General features: G+C 38.9%; 1 protein-coding gene across 1 annotated transcript in view; it reads right to left on the minus strand.

Annotated features, from left to right (window-relative positions):
- The window catches only part of LOC126109493 (uncharacterized), a 283,321-nt gene that overhangs the window by 9,125 nt on the left and 251,176 nt on the right, over window positions 1–23,020 (minus strand). The window contains exon 10 of the mRNA XM_049914518.1: window positions 13,536–13,725. Within this exon, the coding sequence (XP_049770475.1) occupies window positions 13,536–13,725 (190 nt within the window). The remainder of the gene's footprint in view (window positions 1–13,535; window positions 13,726–23,020) is intronic.

Below are 23,020 nucleotides of genomic sequence, written 5' to 3' on the forward strand. Positions count from 1 at the left end.
ATATCCTGTTGCAGAGCATGCTCTACAATATGACATTTGTGACTTCGGAGCCTGTTTCACCACATGCGCCATCTGGATTCTTCCCCCAGACACCAGTTTCTCAGAACTACACAGGTGGGAACTAGCACTACAGCATGTCTTTGGTTCTCATCACCCAGCTGGCATTAATTTATGTTAATTTCTTCCGTCGCAGCTTTTCTTCACTGTAACTACTCTTTGCTTCACTCCATTTTAGTTTCCTACATCTTTCATTGTCTTTCCCATCTATTCTCCCCCCCCCCCCCCCCCCCTCTGTTACGCACAATGCAGTTAGCTTCTCACTCTTATTAATTCGTGCACCATGTTTTAGCAGTAATCTCCTTCTTGCATATTACCCTGTCTTCCACCTTTAAACTTTCAGGTTTTGAAATCTCATCTGATGCACTCCCCAACAGTCTTTCCTTCTCATCCTGTATAGTATGTCTCCCCTGACCTACGGTTCTGGGTGACTTTCCCAAAATCTACCCCTTTTCCTAGATCTCTCCAGTCCTTTTCCTTCACCCTTCTTCCTTCCCCTCCTGCCTGAAAGAGGAGCCACTGGCTCTGGAAGCTTGCGAATCATAACAGTCTTTTACGTGTGTGTTCTACCACTGCTTGATGAGTAGATTTTTTATCTGTCCAATTAAACAATTTTATCAATACTTGATTGTTTTCATTTTTATAGACTGCATGTAAAGGTGGACATGGTCCCCAAGGCAGCACTCACATCAACGTGACTGGACCATGTATTAGAACACTTCATGGTATAAGGGACTCCTGCAAAGAAACTTCTAAAGAAACAGATACACCTTCATAATAAAAGAAAGTGAAGAGCTAGTGATAGTGAGTTGTTGAACAAAACATGTTTGGTTGTCAAGAGGGCAATACACACCTTCAACAACTACCATAACAGAACATAATTGAAGGACCTCTCAAAAAACCTAAACAAATTTTGGTCATAAATACAGCCTATTAGTGGTACCAAGGTCAGTGTCTAGACACTCTTCAGTACAGCAGGAATTGAAACTGAGAGTAGCAAAGCAAAAAGCAGCAATGCTGAACTTGGTTCTCAAATATTCCTTTAGAAATAAAAACAAAGAGGTATTGCCCCAATTTGATGCTCACACCACTGCAAAGATGAGTGATACAGATACTGGCATCAGTGGTGTTGAGAATAAACTGAAATTGCTAAAACTTAACAAAGTTCCAAGACATTATGCAATTCCCACCGGAATTTGTGGCTACGTTAGCCACTCTCTTAACATCACTTGAACAAAAAACTTTGTTCAGTAGTTGGAAGAAAGCACATGCCACACCAATATATAAGAAGGGTGGCTGAAGTGATCCACGAAACTACCATCCATAGCCTTTACATCCCTTTATTTATAATCTTAAAACACATTCTGAGCTCAAAAGTAATGAGGTATCTCAAACAGAATGACCTCCTCCATGCCAACCAGTATGAATTCCAAGAACACTGACCTGTTAAATCCTGCTCAGACTTTTCTCATATTATATCATGAAAGCCTTGCATCAGAACAATGTGATAGCTGCAGTCTTCCTCATTTTCTGAAAACCATTTGACTCTGTACCACATTTATGGTTATTATCAAAAGCACTTTTTTTCTTTTTAAAAAAAGAGGATGCAGCACATTATATTGGAAGGAGAGTCACAATACTGATGTAGAAGTAGCTTCAGTTTTGCCCCAAAGCAATTGTGTTGTGATGCTTGCTGTATGTTGTATATTAATGATCCTGCAGACAATATTAATAATATCCTCAGACAATACTAACTGCAGATGATGCTATCAGTAATGAAGTACTGTCTGGAAAAAGATGCACAGACATTCAGTGAGAAATTGATAAGATTGTGAAGTGGCGCAAATATTGGCAAGGAGCTATAATTATTCAAAAACGTAAAATTGTGCACTTGACAATTTGGATAAAAAAAAGTATACTATGTCTGCAGTATTAACAAGTAACTGTTGGAATTGGTCAACTCATATAAGGGGAGCTCCTGAGGATTACCAATGCTATTCACCCAATTCCCACCAGAACAATGTCAAAAAATCCACAACTTCACAGTTTGCCTCTGTATTCACTTCAGACCCCATAGAAACTGAGGTACATACACATCAGTGAGTGACAGCACATCATCACCATCATCATTAACACTTAGTAGTGACATGAAATAGAACAATCACATAGATGGAAGTCTTTGGCTTTATTGGTAGAATACTGCGGAAATGAAGTCAACCTAAAAAGGAGAGAGCTTACAAGACAGTCATGGGTCCCAACCCATAATATTGCTCAAGTGTGTAGGACCTGTACCATATAGAGCTAACAGGGGATACTGAATGTGACACAGCAGGACAGCACATATGGTCACAGATTTGTCTGGCCCATGGGAAACTGTTACAGAAATGCTCATAGAAACTGAACTGCTAGACACTTAAAGATCCAAGAACTGATTTTATATGACGATTCTAGGAATGTACTACAACCCCCTCCATATCACTCCCATAGAGAACTTAGATTAATTATAGCATGAAGAAAAACATTTTAAACAGTCATTCTTCCTGCACCCCATATGTGAATGGAACAGGAAGAAACCTCAATAACTGGTACAATGGAAAATACACTATGCCATGCTCTTCACAGTGGTTTGTAGAGTGTGGATGAAGATACAGATGTATACAGGGTGTGAAATCTAGTTTGCATACTTGCCGTCTCTGGGAGTGATGACAGCTCTATTCTTTAATATGCAGCAGAACTCACCTCCATCATTAGTCACAGGGTGTGCAGTGCTTTCCCTTCTTACGCTTTTGTGCCTTGCCTTGTGTGTGTATTCAGCAGCTGAAGTGCGAGTAGATGCATCCTCCATTGCTCTTGATGGTTGTACTGATAACAAATAATAACAACAATCAACATCTGAAAATTTTCCATCTACACTGCTTGCTGTTAACATTGCAGCACTAGGAAGAATAGAAAAAATAAAATTTTACCTATTATGCACATACAGTATAATATGGAGACACATGGTTAATTTCAGACATCATTTGAAGATATAAATGGTGCAAAATTTAGTAGAGACAGCTGCCACCTCTCTCAGCAACAACAGCTGTATCCTGTCTGGGCAGCATGGGGTTTTGAGAGGCTAGGTCTGGTCTGGTTCACGGTCACTGATGATATCTTCATGGTCTGGACTCAGGGACGAGACATTGATTTCTTCACAACCTCAATACCTTCTCTCACATCCATTTCACTAAGTCCACCTCAACCCAATGTGCCATCTCCTCTCTGATGGTCCCATCCACACCTCTCTGCACATTAAATGCACCAGCCAACAAAAGTGTCTGCATTTCGGCACCTACCATCCTTTCCACACCAGAAAATCCATCCCATACAGCCTGACTGCCTGTAGTTCGCACATCTAAAGTGAAGTGAAGAACTCTCTTGCCCAGTATCCTGAGTCTCACAATGGCCTTCGCAGACAGGCACTATCACCCACACCTAGCCCACAAACAGATTTCCCATGTCATATCCCCCAGCTGAATGGAATGGACAGTGTCTTGAAAGGAGGGTATAAGATGAACATCAACAAAAGCAAAACGAGGATAATGGAATGTAGTCGAATGAAGTCGGGTGATGCTGAGGGAATTAGATTAGGAAATGAGACACTTAAAGTAGTAAAGGAGTTTTGCTATTTGGGGAGCAAAATAACTGATGATGGTCAAAGTAGAGAGGATATAAAATGTAGACTGGCAATGGCAAGGAAAGCATTTCTGAAGAAGAAAAATTTGTTAACATCGAGTATAGATTTAAATGTCAGGAATTTGTTTCTGAAATTATTTGTATGGAATGTAGCCATGTATGGAAGTGAAATGTGGATGATAAATAGTTTAAACAAGAAGAGAATAGAAGCTTTAGAAATGTGGAGCTACAGAAGAATGCTGAAGATTAGATGGGTAGATCACACAACTAATGAGGAGGTATTGAATAGAATTGGGGAGAAGAGGAGCTTGTGGCACAACTTGACTAGAAGAAGGAATCGGTTGGTAGGACATGTTCTGAGACCTCGAGGGATCACCAATTTAGTATTGGAGGGCAGTGTGGAGGGTAAAAATCATAGAGGGAGACCAAGAGATGAATACACTAAGCAGATTCAGAAGGATGTAGGCTGCAGTAGGTACTGGGAGATGAAGAAGCTTGCACAGGATAGAGTAGCATGGAGAGCTGCATCAAACCAGTCTCAGGACTGAAGACCACAACAACAACAACAACAACAACAACAACATCCCTGCACACCCCCAATCCTCCCACCCCACACAATACCCTGCTACAAACATGCACAGTCTTGACTGCACAATACTAATCTGTACTGGGACAACTGAGCCACATTCTTTGTCAGGGCTTTGATTATCTATCATCATGCCCCGAAATGAGGGACACCCTACACCAAGTCCTTCTCACCCCTCCAAAAGTAGTGTTCTGTCTCCCCCAACACAGAGCAAGGCAGCGTAGTGGTTAGCACCCTGGACTCACATTCGGGAGGATGACAGTTCAAACCTGCATCTGGCCATCCAGATTTAGGTTGCCTGTGATTTCCCTAAATCACTTCACTGGACAGCTTTTTATATTGGTATAATTACAAATTAGCTGTCCACCAAGATGAATGAGCATGTCTCGAGTGGATCACCCTTTGGCACAATATGCAGCTGAATATAACATGCTTGATTTTAATGGCAGCTACACAACCCAGAGCATCTGGATTCTCCACTCCACCATCAACTTTTCTGAACTGTGCAGATGCGAGTTATCCTTACAACAACTTCTTCACTGCTAAAATTATCCCAGCCCCAAACTTTGATAACCTGCTGCCCCACACACTCCACCCAACAGTTTCTGCTCCCTCTCTCCTATAACCTCCACACATTTCACATCCTGTCACCTTCACTGTGCTTGTGCTCTACAACTGCAACCCTCTGTTCTTTCCCCCATCTGTGCCTCCCCCAATCTCCCCCCCCCCCCTCCCCCCAGCACCACAACACTGCCACTGCCAACTTCTACAGCATCCTCACCTGCTCCTCCAAAAGACAACACTCTTATTTCCTTCCACTTGTACTCTGCTATCCCTTGCCCTTCCCTACAACACTCACAGTACCTGTTTGTGTTCAATGCAACAGCTGCAGTCCAGCTAGAGTAACTGGAGATAGAGTTCATTTGTGCATGGGGTGTACCTGACTGTGTGTGTCTGAAGAAAGCTTTGGCTGAAAGCTCAGTATGCATCAGTCTTTTTGTTGTGCCTGTCTGCAATTTAATGTGTAATCTTTACAGTGAGTTGCTATCTATCCTTTTCATTACTGTTAATACAGAGGTAACTGTGTTGTGCATTCAATGGCACCCCATACCATCATACCAGGTCTTGAGCCGATATGATGATGATGAAAGGGTGAGAATAAGTACAATCTGACTATATTCATTCTTGAAGATACTTATCTTGCTGCAAACAATTCCTTTTCCTGATTGAAGGCATGTGAAGTGGCTCCTCAACCCTGCACACAGAGTACAGCCCCACTAAATCTGTTGATTTCATATTCACTTGACAGTTCCAGCATTCCAACTGATGTGAGCACCAGAATTGAAGCACAAAAAACTGCTGTCTCTATAAGCAACTGTCAAACTCTCACACATAATGACAGATGTTTCTCTTTCTTACAGAAGGTGTAACAAGATCTTCTAACAAACAAAAAATATTCTAATACAATTTCTGAATAATAAACACACTGCATAATCTTCCCTTATAAACAGAATGTAGCTGACATACCAATATTAATCATTTGTTTTTCCAAGTACACATTATATGAGGGTTGCTGAGAAAGAAATGCACCATATTTTTTTCTCAGCTGAAAACAATGCTACAAATGCAAAACATTACATATGTATTATTTAAAGTCTCCTGAGTGAGCATGCCAAGTTTCCATCACTTCTGACAGATAGCATAGCTGCAGGACAGTTTCGAAATGGCATCTGTAGGTGAAGGAACATGCCACCATTGAGTTTCTCCCTGCAGAGAAAGAAACTATGGAGAATATTCACAAACACTTATGCAAAGCCTATGGAGCATCTGCTATTGAGGGAAGTACAGTTAGTGACTGGGCATGGAGGAGACAGTCATCAGAAGGCGGTTTGGTGGAGCTCCACGATTTGCAGCAATTGGGGAGACCGTCCACGGTTGTCACACCTGACCTAGCCCGCTCGGACTTCCACTTGTTTGGGCCATTAAAAGATGCCATTCGTGGAAGACCTTTCACGGATGATAAGGAGGTGATTCACATGGTGAAGCGCCGGCCGGGGTGGCTGAGTGGTTCTAGGCACTACAGTCTGGAACCGCGCTACCGCTACGGTCGCAGGTTCGAATCCTATCTCGGGCATGGATGTGTGTGATGTCCTTAGGTTAGTTAGGTTTAAGTAGTTCTAAGTTCTAGGGGACTGATGACCTCAGATGTTAAGTCCCATAGTGCTCAGAGCCATTTGAACCAACCATGGTGAAGCACTGGCTCTGCCATCACGACAAGGACTGGTACCAACAGGGCATACACACCCTTGTTCCTTGCTGGAGGAAGGCTAAAGAATGGGATGGAGACTATGTGGAAAAATAGTGTGTGTAGATAAAACACCATACTCTCGTGTGTGTAATTCTCATTATGTTCAGTAAAGAATTGTTGAAGAAAAAAAAAGTGGTGCATTATTTTCTGGGAAACCCTCATACTTGATGCCAATGGTGTTACAATTTTAATAGGCAGCAGTATAGAATTATATTTCACATTTAGTTCTAATGTATCACACTATGCTTCATTTCTCAAATAGGATTTAATTTCTCTATTTATTTAAAAAATAGAAACAAATAATGATAAGACAGGAAGGGACCTTTTGCACTGACTGTAATTTAAGGATTTCCCACAAGTCTTTGTTGTTCATGTATGTGAAATACATTACTCATATGAAATATCATTTCACTTCCTCGTAAAAATGCATTTCATATAGAAAAACTAAAAAGAAACTTTATAAATTGAACACAGAATAAACAGAAATGTCATAAATGCATCACTGGAGTAGGAGGTAAATTTGGATGAAGTCCAGATCAGTTTAAAGACAGCTATCAAAGTGTTAAGTACATCTGTCCTCAAGGTGAATACTGTTCCTACACCCCAGTACTGTATTTGCACAGTTCTCTTCAAGGCAGTATGCCTTTACCTTCCTTTGGCCTTTAAACTTGGAGGGAGGAGGATATTAGTGTTTAACGTCCCGTCGACAACGAGGTCATTAGAGACGGAGCGCAAGCTCAGGTGAGGGAAGGATGGGGAAGGAAATCGGCCGTGCCCTTTCAAAGGAACCATCCCGGCATTTGCCTGAAGCGATTTAGGGAAATCACGGAAAACCTAAATCAGAATGGCCGGAGACGGGATTGAACCGTCGTCCTCCCGAATGCGAGTCCAGTGTCTAACCACTGCGCCACCTCGCTCGGTCCTTTAAACTTATTTACCTAGTTAGTCGCATGGGCCTATGGTTTGACATAAACTTCGATCAGCGATGTAAGTTTCCAGACATGAAAGAAGTTATAAATTTCAGAAATAATCTGAGAACAGACTGAGGATTGCACTGAAGGCCTGTGGATTTGTATTTTAACACTTACTCACACAACCACTGAGTCGTACAAAGTACATAAATGTATTAATTGAGAATACCACTGTGCTGGTAGGTCTAGGAAATTATGAAGTGATATCTTTTACATGTAATGGGGTACAAGCTTAATACCCCAACAACTATCCTGCAGGACATTGTAATGCATGGCTACTCAAAATGTACAGTTATTACAAACAGCTATATTTAAGGGATACTGATAAATCTATAAGAATTACAAGGAACAAGAAGTCAGGTCATTTTCTTTTACATACTTCACAAGCTCTCTATAGTTGTGGCTATTACATGTTGCAGGGCGGTAATAACACACTATAAATGTCAAATATACATTTATTTAGCACAGAAGTAAGTGAATACAACATGGCAGTACAAACATAGTGCGCTGACAGAACATAGACAAAGAAAAATCAAAGAAGATCGAGTTCAAAGAAATGATGCTTTACACCAGAGGTGCCACAGAGACCCCCCTCCCTCAGCAGTGCGGAGCACGGCAGAGGGAACTCAGCAGTGCGGAGCACGGCAGAGGGAAGCCTCCTCACTTGAACTCATAATCATTGTGCCAGCACAGCGGTTGAAGACAGTGTCCAGTGTGAGAAGTGGGTGCGTCAGAAACCGCATTGCCAGAGTCTTGTGTGTCGAACTGCTGCGTAGGTGGCGGAATGTCGCTCCAAGCGTCGACAGCGTCGGGAAGCAGAATGGCAGTGACAGCAGGCAGATCGGAAGCCTTAAGGCGCCTGGCCTTATAATATATACAGATGGGCCATCTGTTGTGCGGATTCTGTGACAAGTGCCATTACTGAAGGTGTCGGTTCACTGACCTTGCCAGGTTGGAACAGCGTGAGTGTCAGCTGCAGACAATGAGGGACGAAATGACACAGCAGCCACACCATAAGGAATCTCATGAAGCAAGAAGATGAGCATCCTGTAGATTCATCTGTGACAACACAGAAATGGCAGCAGGCAGAGGGAAGTTCGACACAGGAGCAATGTAGTGTGAAGACGCAGTAGATGTTAGTGTTGGTTCACCGTGTTGCGGCTCTGCAGACAGGCCACGAATTGTACTATATGCATGTGACCATTCAGAAACGGTGCCGGCAATGCGTTATTAAACCAAGGTGAGTGTTTTCCACCCTTTTTCCACTTACTAGTGACATAAGTCTCCAGACCACGACTTACAATCTGTTTGAACTTTGCCCATAATTCCTCCACATCTCTCATACTAGAACTAAGTGATGACAATTCACTGTCTAAGTGACATGTTAATAACTGCTTATCTACTCTGTCTAATAGAGAAGCTCTCCTAGCCTTCTTGCCTGTTTTATTAACATTCGTGAACGTAGTTGCTATAATGACATCATGATCGCTAATCTCTGTTTCTATCCCATTTGTACCCTTCTTTATGATATTAGTATTACTGATATATTAGGCTTCTAATTAAGCACTTTAACTAAACTTTATTTACATGTGATGTTTTTCTCTAAATGTAGTCGATATTTTACAATAATGTTTCATTACTGTAACTTAGATACATACGAAGGCTGGGTGACATTTCAAGCTATTTCGGAACACAGTATTTTAACTTGTTTTTATGTTATGGATGCTATTTTCATTATGTTTATGATATAATTGTCGTTTGTTTACATACATTTCATGGAGTACATGCAATGATTATGTTACTGTTTAACATTAGGGTTTTAAAGTGATTTCTACCTTATATTGTGTGATTGATGTTATCTTATGTAAGGAGATAGCAACTTCGTTTTTCTGTTCACGTGGGAAACTATACCAAAGATGTACACCAAAGGTAGTCCAGTCCCCTGTATTCAGCTAGAAACTTATCATCAAGATATTTCTGTGCAATATGAAAAAATACTTTGTAACGATCTTTGACCAGTTCCTCAATATTTTGGCAATTGTAGCACTTATATCTCTGATCTTCTCTTCAGTACCACTCTGTTTATGCATGTTATTAGTATGTTTGCCTTTAAAAGTCCTGTGTGCTGTAATGGAATTCATGGCTTGCTCTGCATATGAGACATGGTCATTATTTGAATTATGACAGATGCGATGATGTGGCCTAGTCTGTTTTAACCCTGGAAGTATTCATGTATATTGTGCACTTCCTCAGAAAATATTTTGTAACATTTCCTGTACATTACATGTATTTTTTGTACATTTGGATGGAATCCATGAAGATGGTCTGTGAATGAAACTGATTGATATTTGTGTTTTAAATAAAAAAGCAGCTGATGGTCAAACACGCATTTCATGCTTTACTTCACAGCTGATAATAGCCACCTTCCAAAAATGTTCTATAACATTTCCATTGCCTATCTTGTACAGACCCTCTATACATTCCTTCCACCTTTCAGCTTTCCTTTCTTTGCTTAGGAATGGTTTTCCATCTGAGCTATTGATATTTGGGCAGCTGGTTCTCTTTTCTCCAAAAGTCTGCTTAATTTTCCTGCAGCCAGTATCTATTTTTCCCCCTCATGAAATATGCTTCTAAATCCTTACATTTGTCCTCTAGCCATTCCTGTTTAGCCATTTTGCACTTCCGGTCAATCTAATTTTTTATAAATTTCTACACTCTTCTGCCTACTTCATTTGTTGCATTTTTATGTTTTCTCCTTTCATCAATTAAACTAAATATGTTGATGAAAGTAATTAATTTCAAATTGGACCACAGATCACACACACAGGGGTTGATTATGACTTTTTCCAGGGAGCAGCATACTTCAACATCACATAAGTGAAAATAAAACCTTCATTTCAGGAGATCTGAGTGCAAGTATGCTAAATATTGTTGCTGTGGTGATACATACTTGACAATTCTGGTCCTTCAGCATATAATTCTTGAAAAATTTGGATAATAATTTTTTTCTTCTGTCAGCATATAGCTACACGACAAAGTAGCTACTCATTTTTTTAAGATTCTTTCTACTGATGCTTTGATCTAAACTTCAGTAAATATTAGATTTCTACCAGCAAACTTGCCTTATTTATTTTTGAATATGCTGGAAAAGTTTTTAATCCTTGTGACTCACAAGGCTGGCTAAAAATGCTGCATATCACACAAGATAGTGTACTGCTGCACTGCCTCTCTGATGTCCAGGATTTGCTCAATAGCTGCTTTTCAGGTAAAACTGCTTGGATGATGTGTGCCAATTATATTGCCCCCACATTCATCTGACTTGATACATCTTGATTTTTTCTTGTGGGAATTCATCAAGGATGTCATGTTTATTATACTCTTACCAGCTTCTATTGCATAACTTGGAGCAGTAATCTACGCCACAACTGAACAAGTTACGCTTGACATGCTGCAACGAGAGTGACAAAAAATAGACTTCAGATGACATTTATACAACATAACCAATGGGAGTCACACTCAACTTGTTTAGCTGTAAAGTCTGAACTTGATGCATATCGCTAAGAAATGACAGCAAACCACATCTGTAAATTACATGAATTTTCACATTTGTTAATTCCTTTTAGAAACATTGTAGAGTCTCTGACATTGTTGCTGAAGAGACCAAAGAACAACACAGTAGTTTTTGCAGTGAAGAACATGTCACTTTTGGACTAATGTTTCAAAACTTATTTAGAAAAGGCAATTTTTTCTTAAGTAATAAGATGTTCCATGAACTTTGGCAATTTATTTAGTCTTTACACATGGGGCCACAATAAAAATTTATGTGTCTAAAACAAATATGAATAAAGCTTACCCGCTCAAAGAATAGTAAAAAAATTTCAATAAAATGTTTTCGAAACATAAAGAATACATCAATTACCAAGCACTGTTGATCAATTTTAGAGCTTCTCACAGAAGATATGAGGTGAAGCCCCAATATTCAAGAAAGGCTCAGAAGGAAGAGGAAAAGAAAAGAGCAGAAACAGAAATTATTATTAGAGATGAAGAAACTTGAAGAGATGAAGCAAGTGAGGAAAACTGAAGCTCTCAACTGCAAATCACCTGGCAGAGAGTTCTCTGATTTCGCTTATTTTATTAGGATGATTGTTTCTCCCTATCTATGTTGGTGTCAACAAAATATTTTCCCATTCAGAGGAAAAGTTGGTGATTGAAATCTCGTGAGAAGGTTCAGCCACAGCAATAAAACACCTTTGTTTCAATTATTTCCGCCCCAAATGCTGTATAATGTCAATGCCACTCTCTCTCTCTCTTATTTATCAATAATACAAAACATGCTTCCCTTCTTTGAACTTTCTTGATGCAGTCTAATCCTATCTGGTAAGGATCCCACACTGCACAGCAGTACTCCAAAACTGGATGGACAAATGTAGTGTAGGCAGTCTTTTACGGCCTTTAGATTTGACTGATTTATCTTGTAACTGAAGCTTAATGTATTCCTTTTAGCACTCATGTGGATGACCTCACACTTTTTATTATTCAGGGTCAACTGCCAATTTTTTTACCTTAGAGATATCTTTTCTAAATTGTTTTGCAATTTGTTTTGATCTTCTCATGAGTTTCCTAGATGATAAATGACAGTATCACCTGCAAACAACCAAGGACAGATGCTCAGATTGTCTCCTAAATTGTCTATATAGATAAGGAACAGCAGAGGGGCTATAACACTACCTCAGAGAACATCAGAAATCACTTCCATTTTACTTGTTGACTTTCCATCAATTACTATGAACTGTGACTTCTCTGACACGAAATCATGAATCCAGTCACATAACTGAGACGATATTCTATAAGCATGAGATTTCACAAGCCGCTTGTGTGGTACTGTTTCTAAAACCTTCTGGAAATCTAGAAATATGGAATCAATTTTAAATCCCTTGTCAATAGCACTCAACACTTCCTATTTGTAAAGAGCAAGTAATGTTACACAAGAACGATGTTTTCTAAATCTGTGTTGATTGTATGACAATAGAGTGTTCTATTCGAGGTAATTCATAGTTACTGAACACAGTTTACATTCCAAAATCTTACCGCATATTGGCATTAATGATAAGAGTCTATAATTTAGTGGATTATTTCTACCACTTTTCTTGAATATTGGTGTGACCTACGCAACTTTCATCTTTGGATACAGATCTTTTGTTGAGTGAGTGGTTGTATATGATACTTAAGAATGGAACTATTGCATCAGCATACTCTGAAAGGAATCTAATTAGTATACAGTCTGGACCAGAAGACTTGCTTTTATTAACTGATTTAAGTTGTTTCATTACTACGAGGATATCTACTGCTTTGTTTCACTACTCCGAGGATATCTACATCGGAGTTACTCATGTTTGCAGCTGTTCTTAATTCAAATTTTGGAATATTTACTTTGCCTTTGGTGAAGGAATTTCAGACGGCTATGTTTAGTAACTCTGCTCTCGTAGCACTGTCATCATATAAAGATTTGAAATGTTTGAGAACAAAATAACAACAATAATGACTTTTTATGGGTGCAGTTATGTGTGCATATTTCAGCCTGCTTTAAAATATTTGCTGCCATAGAGAATATTAATCTGTTACATTATTACTATTAGTAAGATTTTCCTGGTAAGTGTCCCCTGACCCAGGATTCTGCGCAATTCTTCTGAACTTTTCTCATTTCCTAAAACTCACTTGTCCTTTTCATTCATTCATCTTCCTTTCCCTTCAACCCTTCTGCCACAAGAAGCAGCCAAGTTCTCTGAAAGTTTGCACATTTCCTTAACCTTCACACGTTTTCTCTTGCCGCACTTGGTGAGTAGATTTTTAAAATCTAATTACATTTTTAATCTAATAACTTTTATTACATATGTCAGTCTCAGATCACAGAAATGAGTCTATCTTTCACATAACTCACCTATGGCAGGTGCATCTTTGGAATAATGTGTCCTCTGGTCATGATGTCTGTGATGAAGTAGAGAGCCACAAAGGATACACTGGCTGGCATCTCTTTGTAGGCCATCAGTTCCACAGGCAACATCTGCATAGCTTATGACCTCTTCTGAGCTTCCACTTATATTATTAAGATCTGCGTCACTGAGATCCACCTAATTAGCATGTAACACAATAAATAAATTAATCTTTCCTTAGTAAACAAACATTTTTCATTCATTCATTCACTATGCTCTAGACATACCATCAAGAAGGAGAACCTTCAGTCATTTAGCTAGTTCACTAGTTAGTTTCACATTCCATGGATCATTTGCACTCTAAGTCATAATGATGTAGAATGAGCCAGTTTATATCCACAACACTAATATTTTGTAAATATGGTTACATACTAATCATTTACAAAGTGTCTTTTTTTTCTTTTTTAAAGAAAGACAAACAGATGTGAGTCAGTATTTCCTACCCACCACCTTTTACACATTACAATAATAGAAATATTATATAGAAAGGGATGTGAAGCATGTTAAGACATATAGTCTGTGTGCTGCATTAACAATGAACTATCACTATACTGCCAAATATATTTATACTTATGCCAGCTGTATTTTAGCAGGTAAATTAGAAAGAAAGTTTATACTTTGAAAATGCCCCTGAGTTATATTATAGAATTCTTGTTTATCTTATATCAGTAGCTCAATACTCACATGAGTGTAATGGTATTTGCAAAGAATATATGTGCCAACATCTGTAAATTCTGGGCCCTATTTCTGTACATTATTACTTGTTGTAAGGCTTTATAACAAATGCTGATACTTGTCATGAAGCTAACAGAACTTTTAATTTCCAGACCTAGAAGTTCAGATAATTCGTAGAAACAGTGGTTTTTGAAGTGCACTTTTAATTTACTTTTTAAATTGTTAGGGATTCCTTACTGATGATATATGAGTTAGAACAAAATATTTTTGAGAACCTCATTTGTATTTTAGTTTGTTGATTATATAAATGCAAAAATTTGGTATGTTTTACTTCACTATCGACAAAAATTGACGTTTCCCATTGGTATTAGTACATTTAAGCCAATTAAAAATATTTCATTATATATGAAACAAACATAAAATTACTTTTATCTAAAAATCTAAATATGATGCAGTAATGATATGATAAATTACATTAACAGGATAATTGATCTTTAACAAAACTTGTGTCATGATAATAATTGTAACTTCAGACTTTCAGTGACCAATGACACTCATCTTTGGATGCTCACTGTATGAAATTTTTGTTAAGTAGTAGTACACGTACATACATGCAGCTGCTTGACCTGAGCTGTTAGTGGCAAATTACCTTGTCTGAAGTGTACTGAAAATCGAAATATTAGTAAATGGTAATGATGTTGAAATGAAAATAATTATTTAATCAAATAAATGGAGACATAAACACCTGGAAATCATAAATCGTTTTCCAGCAGTAATCATAATAAAGTTAAGACTGAGCAGAGTTTTATGACAATAACTAATGAAATGTTGTTTTTGTGGTGGTCTTCAGTCCTGAGACTGGTTTGATGCAGCTCTCAATGCTAATCTATCCTGTGCAAGCTCCTTCATCTCCCAGTACTTATTGCAGCTTACATCCCTCTGAATCTGCTTAGTGTATTCATCTCTTGGTCTCCCTCTACGATTTTTGCCCTCCATGCTGCCCTCCAATGCTAAACTTGTGATCCCTTGATGCCTTAGAACATGTCCTACAAACTGGTCCCTTCTTTTTGTCAAGTTGTGCCACAAACGCCTCTTCTCCCCAATTCTATTCAATACTTCACCATTAGTTATGTGATCAACCCATCTAATCTTCAGCATTCTTCTGTAGCACCACATTTCAAAAGCTTCTATTCTCTTCTTGTCCAAACTATTTATCGCCCATGTTTCACTTCCATACATGGCTACACTCCATACAAATACTTTCAGAAATTACTTCCTGACACTTAAATCTATACTCGATGTTAACAAATTTCTCTTCTTCAGAAACGCTTTCCTTGCCATTGCCAGTCTACATTTTATATCTTCTCTACTTTGACCATCATCAGTTATTTTGCTCCCCAAATAGCAAAACTCCTTTACTACTTTAAGTGGATCATTTCCTAATCTAATTCCCTCAGCATCACCCGACTTAATTCGACTACATTCCATTATCCTCATTTCACTTTTGTTGATATTCATCTTATATCCTCCTTTCAAGACACTGTCCATTCCGTTCAACTGCTCTTCCAAGTCCTTTGCTGTCTCTGACAGAATTACAATGTCATCGGCGAACCTCAAAGTTTTTATTTCTTCTCCATGGATTTTAATACCTACTCCGAATTTTTCTTTTGTTTCCTTTACTGCTCGTATAACATCGGGGAGAGGCTACAGCCCTGTCTCACTCCCTTCCCAACCACTGCTTCCCTTTCATGCCCCTCAACTCTTATAACTGCCATCAGGTTTCTGTACAAATTGTAAATAGCCTTTCGCTCCCCTGCCACCTTTAGAATTTGAAAGAGAGTATTCCAGTCAACATTGTCAAAAGCTTTCTCTAAGTCTACAAATGCTAGAAACATAGGTTTGCCTTTCCTTAATCTTTCTTCTAAGGTAAGTCGTAAGGTCAGTATTGCCTCATGTGTTCCAATATTGCTACGGAATCCAAACTGATCTTCCCCGAGGTCGGCTTCTACCAGTTTTTCCATTCGTCTGTAAAGAATTTGTGTTAGTATTTTGCAGCTGTGACTTATTAAACTGATAGTTCGGTAATTTTCACATCTGTCAACACCTGCTTTCTTTGGGATTGGAATTATTATATTCTTCTTGAAGTCTGAGGGTATTTCGCCTGTCTCATACATCTTGCTCACCAGATGGTACAGTTTTGTCAGAGCTGGCTCTCCCAAGGCCATCAGTAGTTCTAATGGAATGTTGTCTACTCTCGGGGCCTTGTTTCAACTCAGGTCTTTCAGTGGTCTGTCAAACTCTTCACGCAGTATTGTATCTCCCATTTCATCTTCACCTACATCCTCTTCCATTACCATAATATTGTCCTCAAGTACATCGCTCTTGTATAGAACCTCTATATACCGTATTTACTCAAATCTAAGCCGCACTCGAAACTAAGCCACACCTGAAAAATGAGACTCGAAATCAAGGAAAAAAAAATTTCCCAAATCTAAGCCGCACCTGAAATTTGAGACTCAAAATTCAAGGCAAGAGAAACGTTTTAGACCGCACCTCCAAACTGAAACAAAGTTGGTCCATTGTAATATGAGACACAATTTAGATTGAATGAATGACGATACAGCTACAGTAGTTTGGTTCGTGTGGTAAGCTTAGCATTTAAGCTCTACCAGGTAGTCATCGCTACGCGTCAGGTGCTCCATCCGTATTTATACGGGTACGCTTCCTTTTTCACGTGCTTCATCTGGTTTGAATTGATTGCTTATTTTTCTTTGATCTGATAAGTGCCGTTCTCTTTGTTACAGGTGTTCCCATCACTCTAAGCTCAAAATGCATTATTGTACTGTGTCATGCATTGTTTGTCGCTTTCTGATAATGAGTGTTTACGACCTGTCACCGTTCATGGCATGGCTTGCTTTTGTGCATGCTACCGCCGCTTACAATTGGGGGGGGGGGGGGGGTGGGGGGGGGAAGAGAAGAGAGAGAGAGAGAGAGAGAGAGAGAGAGAGAGAGAGAGAGGAATCATCTTATTAGCAAAACAATGGCAAGGGACTGCTATTTGTTGTTACTTACACTGCTGCTTTCTTTGATAATGATCAACAAGAACCAAATAATAGACTGCGTATGATAGATGTTCTGAACGAAAGTTTAGTGAAAATTATTCTCTGTTTGAAAATCTTTGCAGACACCTCTTTAGTACACTACATTCTGCACAGAAATTAGAGGTATCCTAGATTTAAAAATCTAGTTAGTTGCCGTGCTTCATTTCTGACTGTATTATTATTCAGCATAAGACTAATATGAATATAATCATGACATGATATGTATATTCTTCTGCATTTGCTGTTGTCTCACTCTAGTTTCGTAGTTTATTAGGCAGACAGGATTTAAATGAGATAGCATGAAACACGAAGGAATACATTTGAAAATGTTTATATTCGTATTATTCTTATGGTGAAGAGAATACTGCATGTGATTCACAATTCATAAAAGTTCCTATTAGCAACCATCTCTTGTCACAGGTGGGAAAAAATTCAGAATGTAGAGTTGGCCATATTGACAACCGTCCCAAACAGTCTTGCCAGTTGGATTTTCATAGGACATTGAAAGGCTGCCACATTCAAAGATGAACAATACGGAATTTGTATTTACTTTGTTGGATAATGTATGAAAATGCAGTGGTAAAAACTCGAGGTGGAGAAAAAAGCTCGTCTTCCACCTTTTTTATTTTTAAATTGATTTACCGACACAGAGGTTTTGGTGCCAGTATTTATCTTTGTGCCTGCAAAGCATGCCCGTATAGCGCTACATATATTCGACATCAGAAGTTAGTTGTGGTGGCACCTACCAACATTTTTCAGAATTTCCGCATACTTGGCACTTGATTCTAAGCCGCAGGCAGTATTTCAGATTACAAAAACCAGGAAAAAAGTGCGGCTTAGATTCGAGTAAATACGGTACTCCTTCCACCTTTCTGCTTTCCCTTCTTTGCTTAGAACTGGGTTTCCATCTGAGGTCTTGATATTCATATAAGTGGTTCTCTTTTCTCCAAAGGTCTCTTTAATTTTCCTGTCGGCAGTATCTATCTTACCCCTAGTGAGATAAGCCTCTACATCCTTACATTTGTCCTCTACCCATGCCTGCTTAGCCATTTTGCACTTCCTGTCGACCTCATTTTTGAGACGTTTGTATTCCTTTTTGCCGGCTTCATTTACTGCATTTTTGTATTTTCTCCTTTCATCAATTAAATTCAATATTTCTTCTGTTAGCCAATGATTTCTGCTAGCCCTCATCTTTTTACCTCCTTGATCCTCTGCTGCCTTCACTACTTCATCCCTTAGAGCTACCCATTCTTCTTCTACCGTACTTCTTTCCCCCATTCCTGTCAATTGTTCCCTTATGCTCTCCCTGAAACTCTGTACAACCTCTGGCTTAGTCAGTTTATCCAGATCACATCTTCATAAATTCCCACCTTTTTGCAGTTTCTTCAGTTTTAATCTACAGTTCATAACCAATAGATTGTGGTCAGAGTCCACATCGGCCCCTGGAAATGTCTTACAATTTAAAACCTGGTTACTAAATCTCTATCTTACCATTATATAATCTATCTGATATCTTCTAGTATCTCCAGGATTCTTCCGTGTATACAACCTTATTTCATGATTCTTGAACCAAGTGTTAGCTATGATTAAGTTATGCTCTGTGCAAAACTCTACCAGGTGGCTTCCTCGTTCATTTCTTAGCCCCAATCCATATTCACCTACTATGTTTCCTTCTCTCCCTTTTCCTACTCTCGAATTCCAGTCACCCATGACTATTAAATTTTTGTCTCCCTTCACTACCTGAATAATTTCTTTTATCTCATCATACATTTCATCAATTTCTTCATTATCTGCAGAGCTAGTTGGCATATAAACTTGTACTACTGTAGTAGGCGTGGGCTTCGTGTCTATCTTGGCCACAATAATGTGTTCACTATGCTGTTTGTAGTAGCTTACCCACACTCCTATTTTTTTATTCATTATTAAACCTACTCCTGCATTATCCCTATTTGATTTTGTATTTATAACACTGTAGTCACCTGACCAGAAGTCTTGTTCCTCCTGCCACCGAACTTCACTAATTCCCACTATATCTAACTTTAACCTATCCATTTCCCTTTTTAAATTTTCTAACCTATCTGCTTGATTAAGGGATCTGACATTCCACACTCCTATCCATAGAACGCCAATTTTCTTTCTCCTGATAATGACGTCCTCTTGAGTAGTCCCCGTCCGGAGATCTGAATGGGGGACTATTTTACCTCCAGAATATTTTACCCAAGAGGACGCCATCATCATTTAACTATACAGTAAAGCTGCATGCCCTCGGGAAAAATTACGGCTGTAGTTTCCCCTTGCTTTCAGCCGTTCACAATACCACCACAGCAAGGCCGTTTTGGTTAGTGTTACAAGGCCAGATTAGTCAATCATCCAGACTGTTGCCCCTGCAATGACTGCAAAGGCTGCTGCCCCTCTTGAGGAACCACACGTTTGTCTGGCGTCTCAACAGACACCCCTCCGTTGTGGTTTCACCTATGGTGCGGCCATCTGTATCGCTGAGGCATGCAAGCCTTCCCACCAACGGCAAAGTCCATTGTTCATGGACTAATGAAATACCTACTAATGGAATACCTACAACAAAAATTAAGTAAAAACTGAAAACATTACTTATTTCATTAAAAAAATACCTCATAAATATCTCTGATCATCCCACATTTTTTTTTCTATTCAAGGTATAAAATAATAATCAGCAACGTACCTCATTATGAGTCAACATGAGATATCCTGAATAAAACTGTAACAGAGTCCAGCTGTGTTCTGCTCTTACCAACTGAATATGGAGGGCACAGGTTGGTGAGAGCTTATGACATCAGATGTTAACACGACATGACCACAGAGAGTTAGCTCATTGGTATGGCACCCCATCAGAGGAAAGTCAGAGGCCCTGTAGAGACAGTTAGGCAGGTCCACATGGAGAGTGAGCTGACGAAGTGTTACCAGTTGTAAATCCCAACATTCTACTGTCAGCAAGGTATATTGTGCTGGGGACAGCAGCTGATACCAAAGAAATGCCGAATAATCAAGTAATATATATGAGCACATGGCAGTTATATGTCCTCACCAAAACGAATTCAGAAAACAAATGCACTGTCTCAGTGCTCTATTTAAAGACAACAGTCCATCTGCAGAGCTCATGCTTTGGATCACACACACACACACACACACACACACAACACACACACACACACACACACACACACGCACACACACACACACACACACACATACACACACAGTGTATTCTGAGTTTGAAGTCTTCATAAATAATGACAATTTTTGCAATTGTGACATACCAACCGGTGAAAGACATGACCTATTTATATAAATAAGCAATAGCATGTAGTAGGCTTAAGATGGTGCAGAATACAGTATCACGATATTCTTGGCTTTAAACATTTTATTATAAAAATACACACAAATCAAAAACAGCTCATGACAGAGAAACAAACTGACTGTGCCAATGCAACCAGTATTAAAAAACAGTGTGGATTAACATGCCACATACATTCACCATAATATTTTTATAACTTTCCTTTGTTACATTTCAAAACATTTACAATTCAGGAATTCTGATAGCAGTTGACAAAATTATTAGACATATCATCCTCACACGCAGCACGTGTCTTGCAGTGTCATTACCATACTACTATGTCAGTCATTAAATATCATTAAATAATTACTTATGTACTCGCACAGTGTAGTCAGCCTGGTCCCTACTGCCCTCTAGTGGGCACTCCAGCTTTCATGATGGGCCACAGGTGTTTTAAAAACATTTTCATTAGTTTTTCATACAAGTGTGGCATAAACTATTTGTTAAGTAAATATTAATATATACTTTAAATTGCTGTGATGTTTCTTTGTAAATTTTAAAAAGTAAAGTTACTTCCCTACTTTATCAATCATCAGCACAATGGAATAAGTGGCCAGTTAGGAAATGTTACAACTGACAGATATACAAAAGTGGGCAGTAGGCAAAAAGGTTGACTAGATCTGACTAACATGTAGTGAGATGATCTATAAGCGTGTAAATTGTGGAGAAATGCCTCATATTGTCTACCAGCGGACAGTATAGTGAGGGCAGATGGGTCTGGTTCGCTGCCAAGGACAGACGCATGGTGGTACGACTGGCAATGAGGCCACTAGTTAAAAACTCAGAATATTTTAAAGTAAGATTCGGTTTTGAGGTTATTTAAACAGTAATCAATAAATGATTCTATTCGCATTAAGAACAATTATTACTTGATTCTGATAGAATGAGCATAAGCTTTTGTATGCGATATTAGACAGCCTTTAAGTTAATTCAGAAATGTTTCTGGAAGAAGAAGAAGTTATTCTCAAGTCATTATGTACAAAATGATTCATGATGCTGCAGTTTAAATTTTTTTGGAATGCAAATAAATGTGCTAAAACAGCAAACATCTGTCAGTGAATTTACACTGACAGGAAAAAAAATCGCAACAACAAGGGGGAGTGGTGCAACATAAACAAAAGTTTGTAGGCATGTTTCTACATCTACATTTCATCCCTGTTTTGACCAAGTGCAAAAGTCATGGAACTCCATCCCACAAACTGACACAATGCACACCCGTCTGCATGCTTACATTCAACACTGTGGCAGTAACACTTCTAATTAATGTACTAGAATTTCACATTTGTGATGGCTTACCTTGCATTTATATTAAACTGTGATCTTGCAGTGTTAATAACTCATAAATGTTATCTACACAAATGTATTCCCGACATTTCATTACTACTGATTTATTATTTTTTTGGTGTTGTGATGTTTTCTGGCAATTTATTTAAAACATAAAGCACTTTATATCATTTCAGCTACTGAAAATCTTTTTCTTTTAAGTTCAAGGACATATTACATGACTGTGTTGCCCCTCTAAAGTGGAGAGTGAGGCAAACTTTTGGACTACATAATGTCCAGATGACCATTGCAAAAAAGTGTGCAGATGGTAGCATTATAAATTGACTGGGGTGGCATAGTACTGGTAACATCCATGGGGTGGCATAGTACTGGTAACATCCACTGTCAACTGTCAGCTTTGTGCTCTATATCTGCACACATGTTCTGCAAACCCCTGTTAAGTGCACAGCAGAGGATGCTTCAGTACCCCCATATGTTAGGTAGGGTTTCTTCTTGTCCCAGTTGCATAAGGAGCATGGAAACCTGTGGCTGCTTAAACACCTCTTTGAGCACCGTAATCAGTATAATTTTGTCTTCATGATCATTACAGAAATGATGTGTAGTGAGATTAAGAATATCTCTAGGTTCTTCCTTTAATACTGGTTCTTGAAATATTACAAGCAAAATTTTGTGAGATACTAGGCATCTATTTTCAAGTGTCTGGCAGTTCACGTTGTATGACATTTCCAGGACATTCTCTTGTGAATCAAACAAACCTGTGACCATTCGTGCCACTCTTCTCTGTTAATGTTCAATGTCCCATCTGCTATGGGTCCTACATACTCGAGCAGTATTCTAAGATGACACAGACATGTCTGAAAGAACAGACACCACATCCATATAAGTATATAGTTCTGGCAATACCGGCCACAACCTTTTTCTTCTGTGCGGATGTGCGCATATTAGCCGAGCTCTTATGGGAATTGGTAAGAATGTCTTCCACGAGTAATGAGTGTATTGGGTA

This window comes from Schistocerca cancellata, chromosome 12 (assembly GCF_023864275.1).
Source record: "Schistocerca cancellata isolate TAMUIC-IGC-003103 chromosome 12, iqSchCanc2.1, whole genome shotgun sequence".
Classification (NCBI taxonomy): domain Eukaryota; kingdom Metazoa; phylum Arthropoda; class Insecta; order Orthoptera; family Acrididae; genus Schistocerca; species Schistocerca cancellata.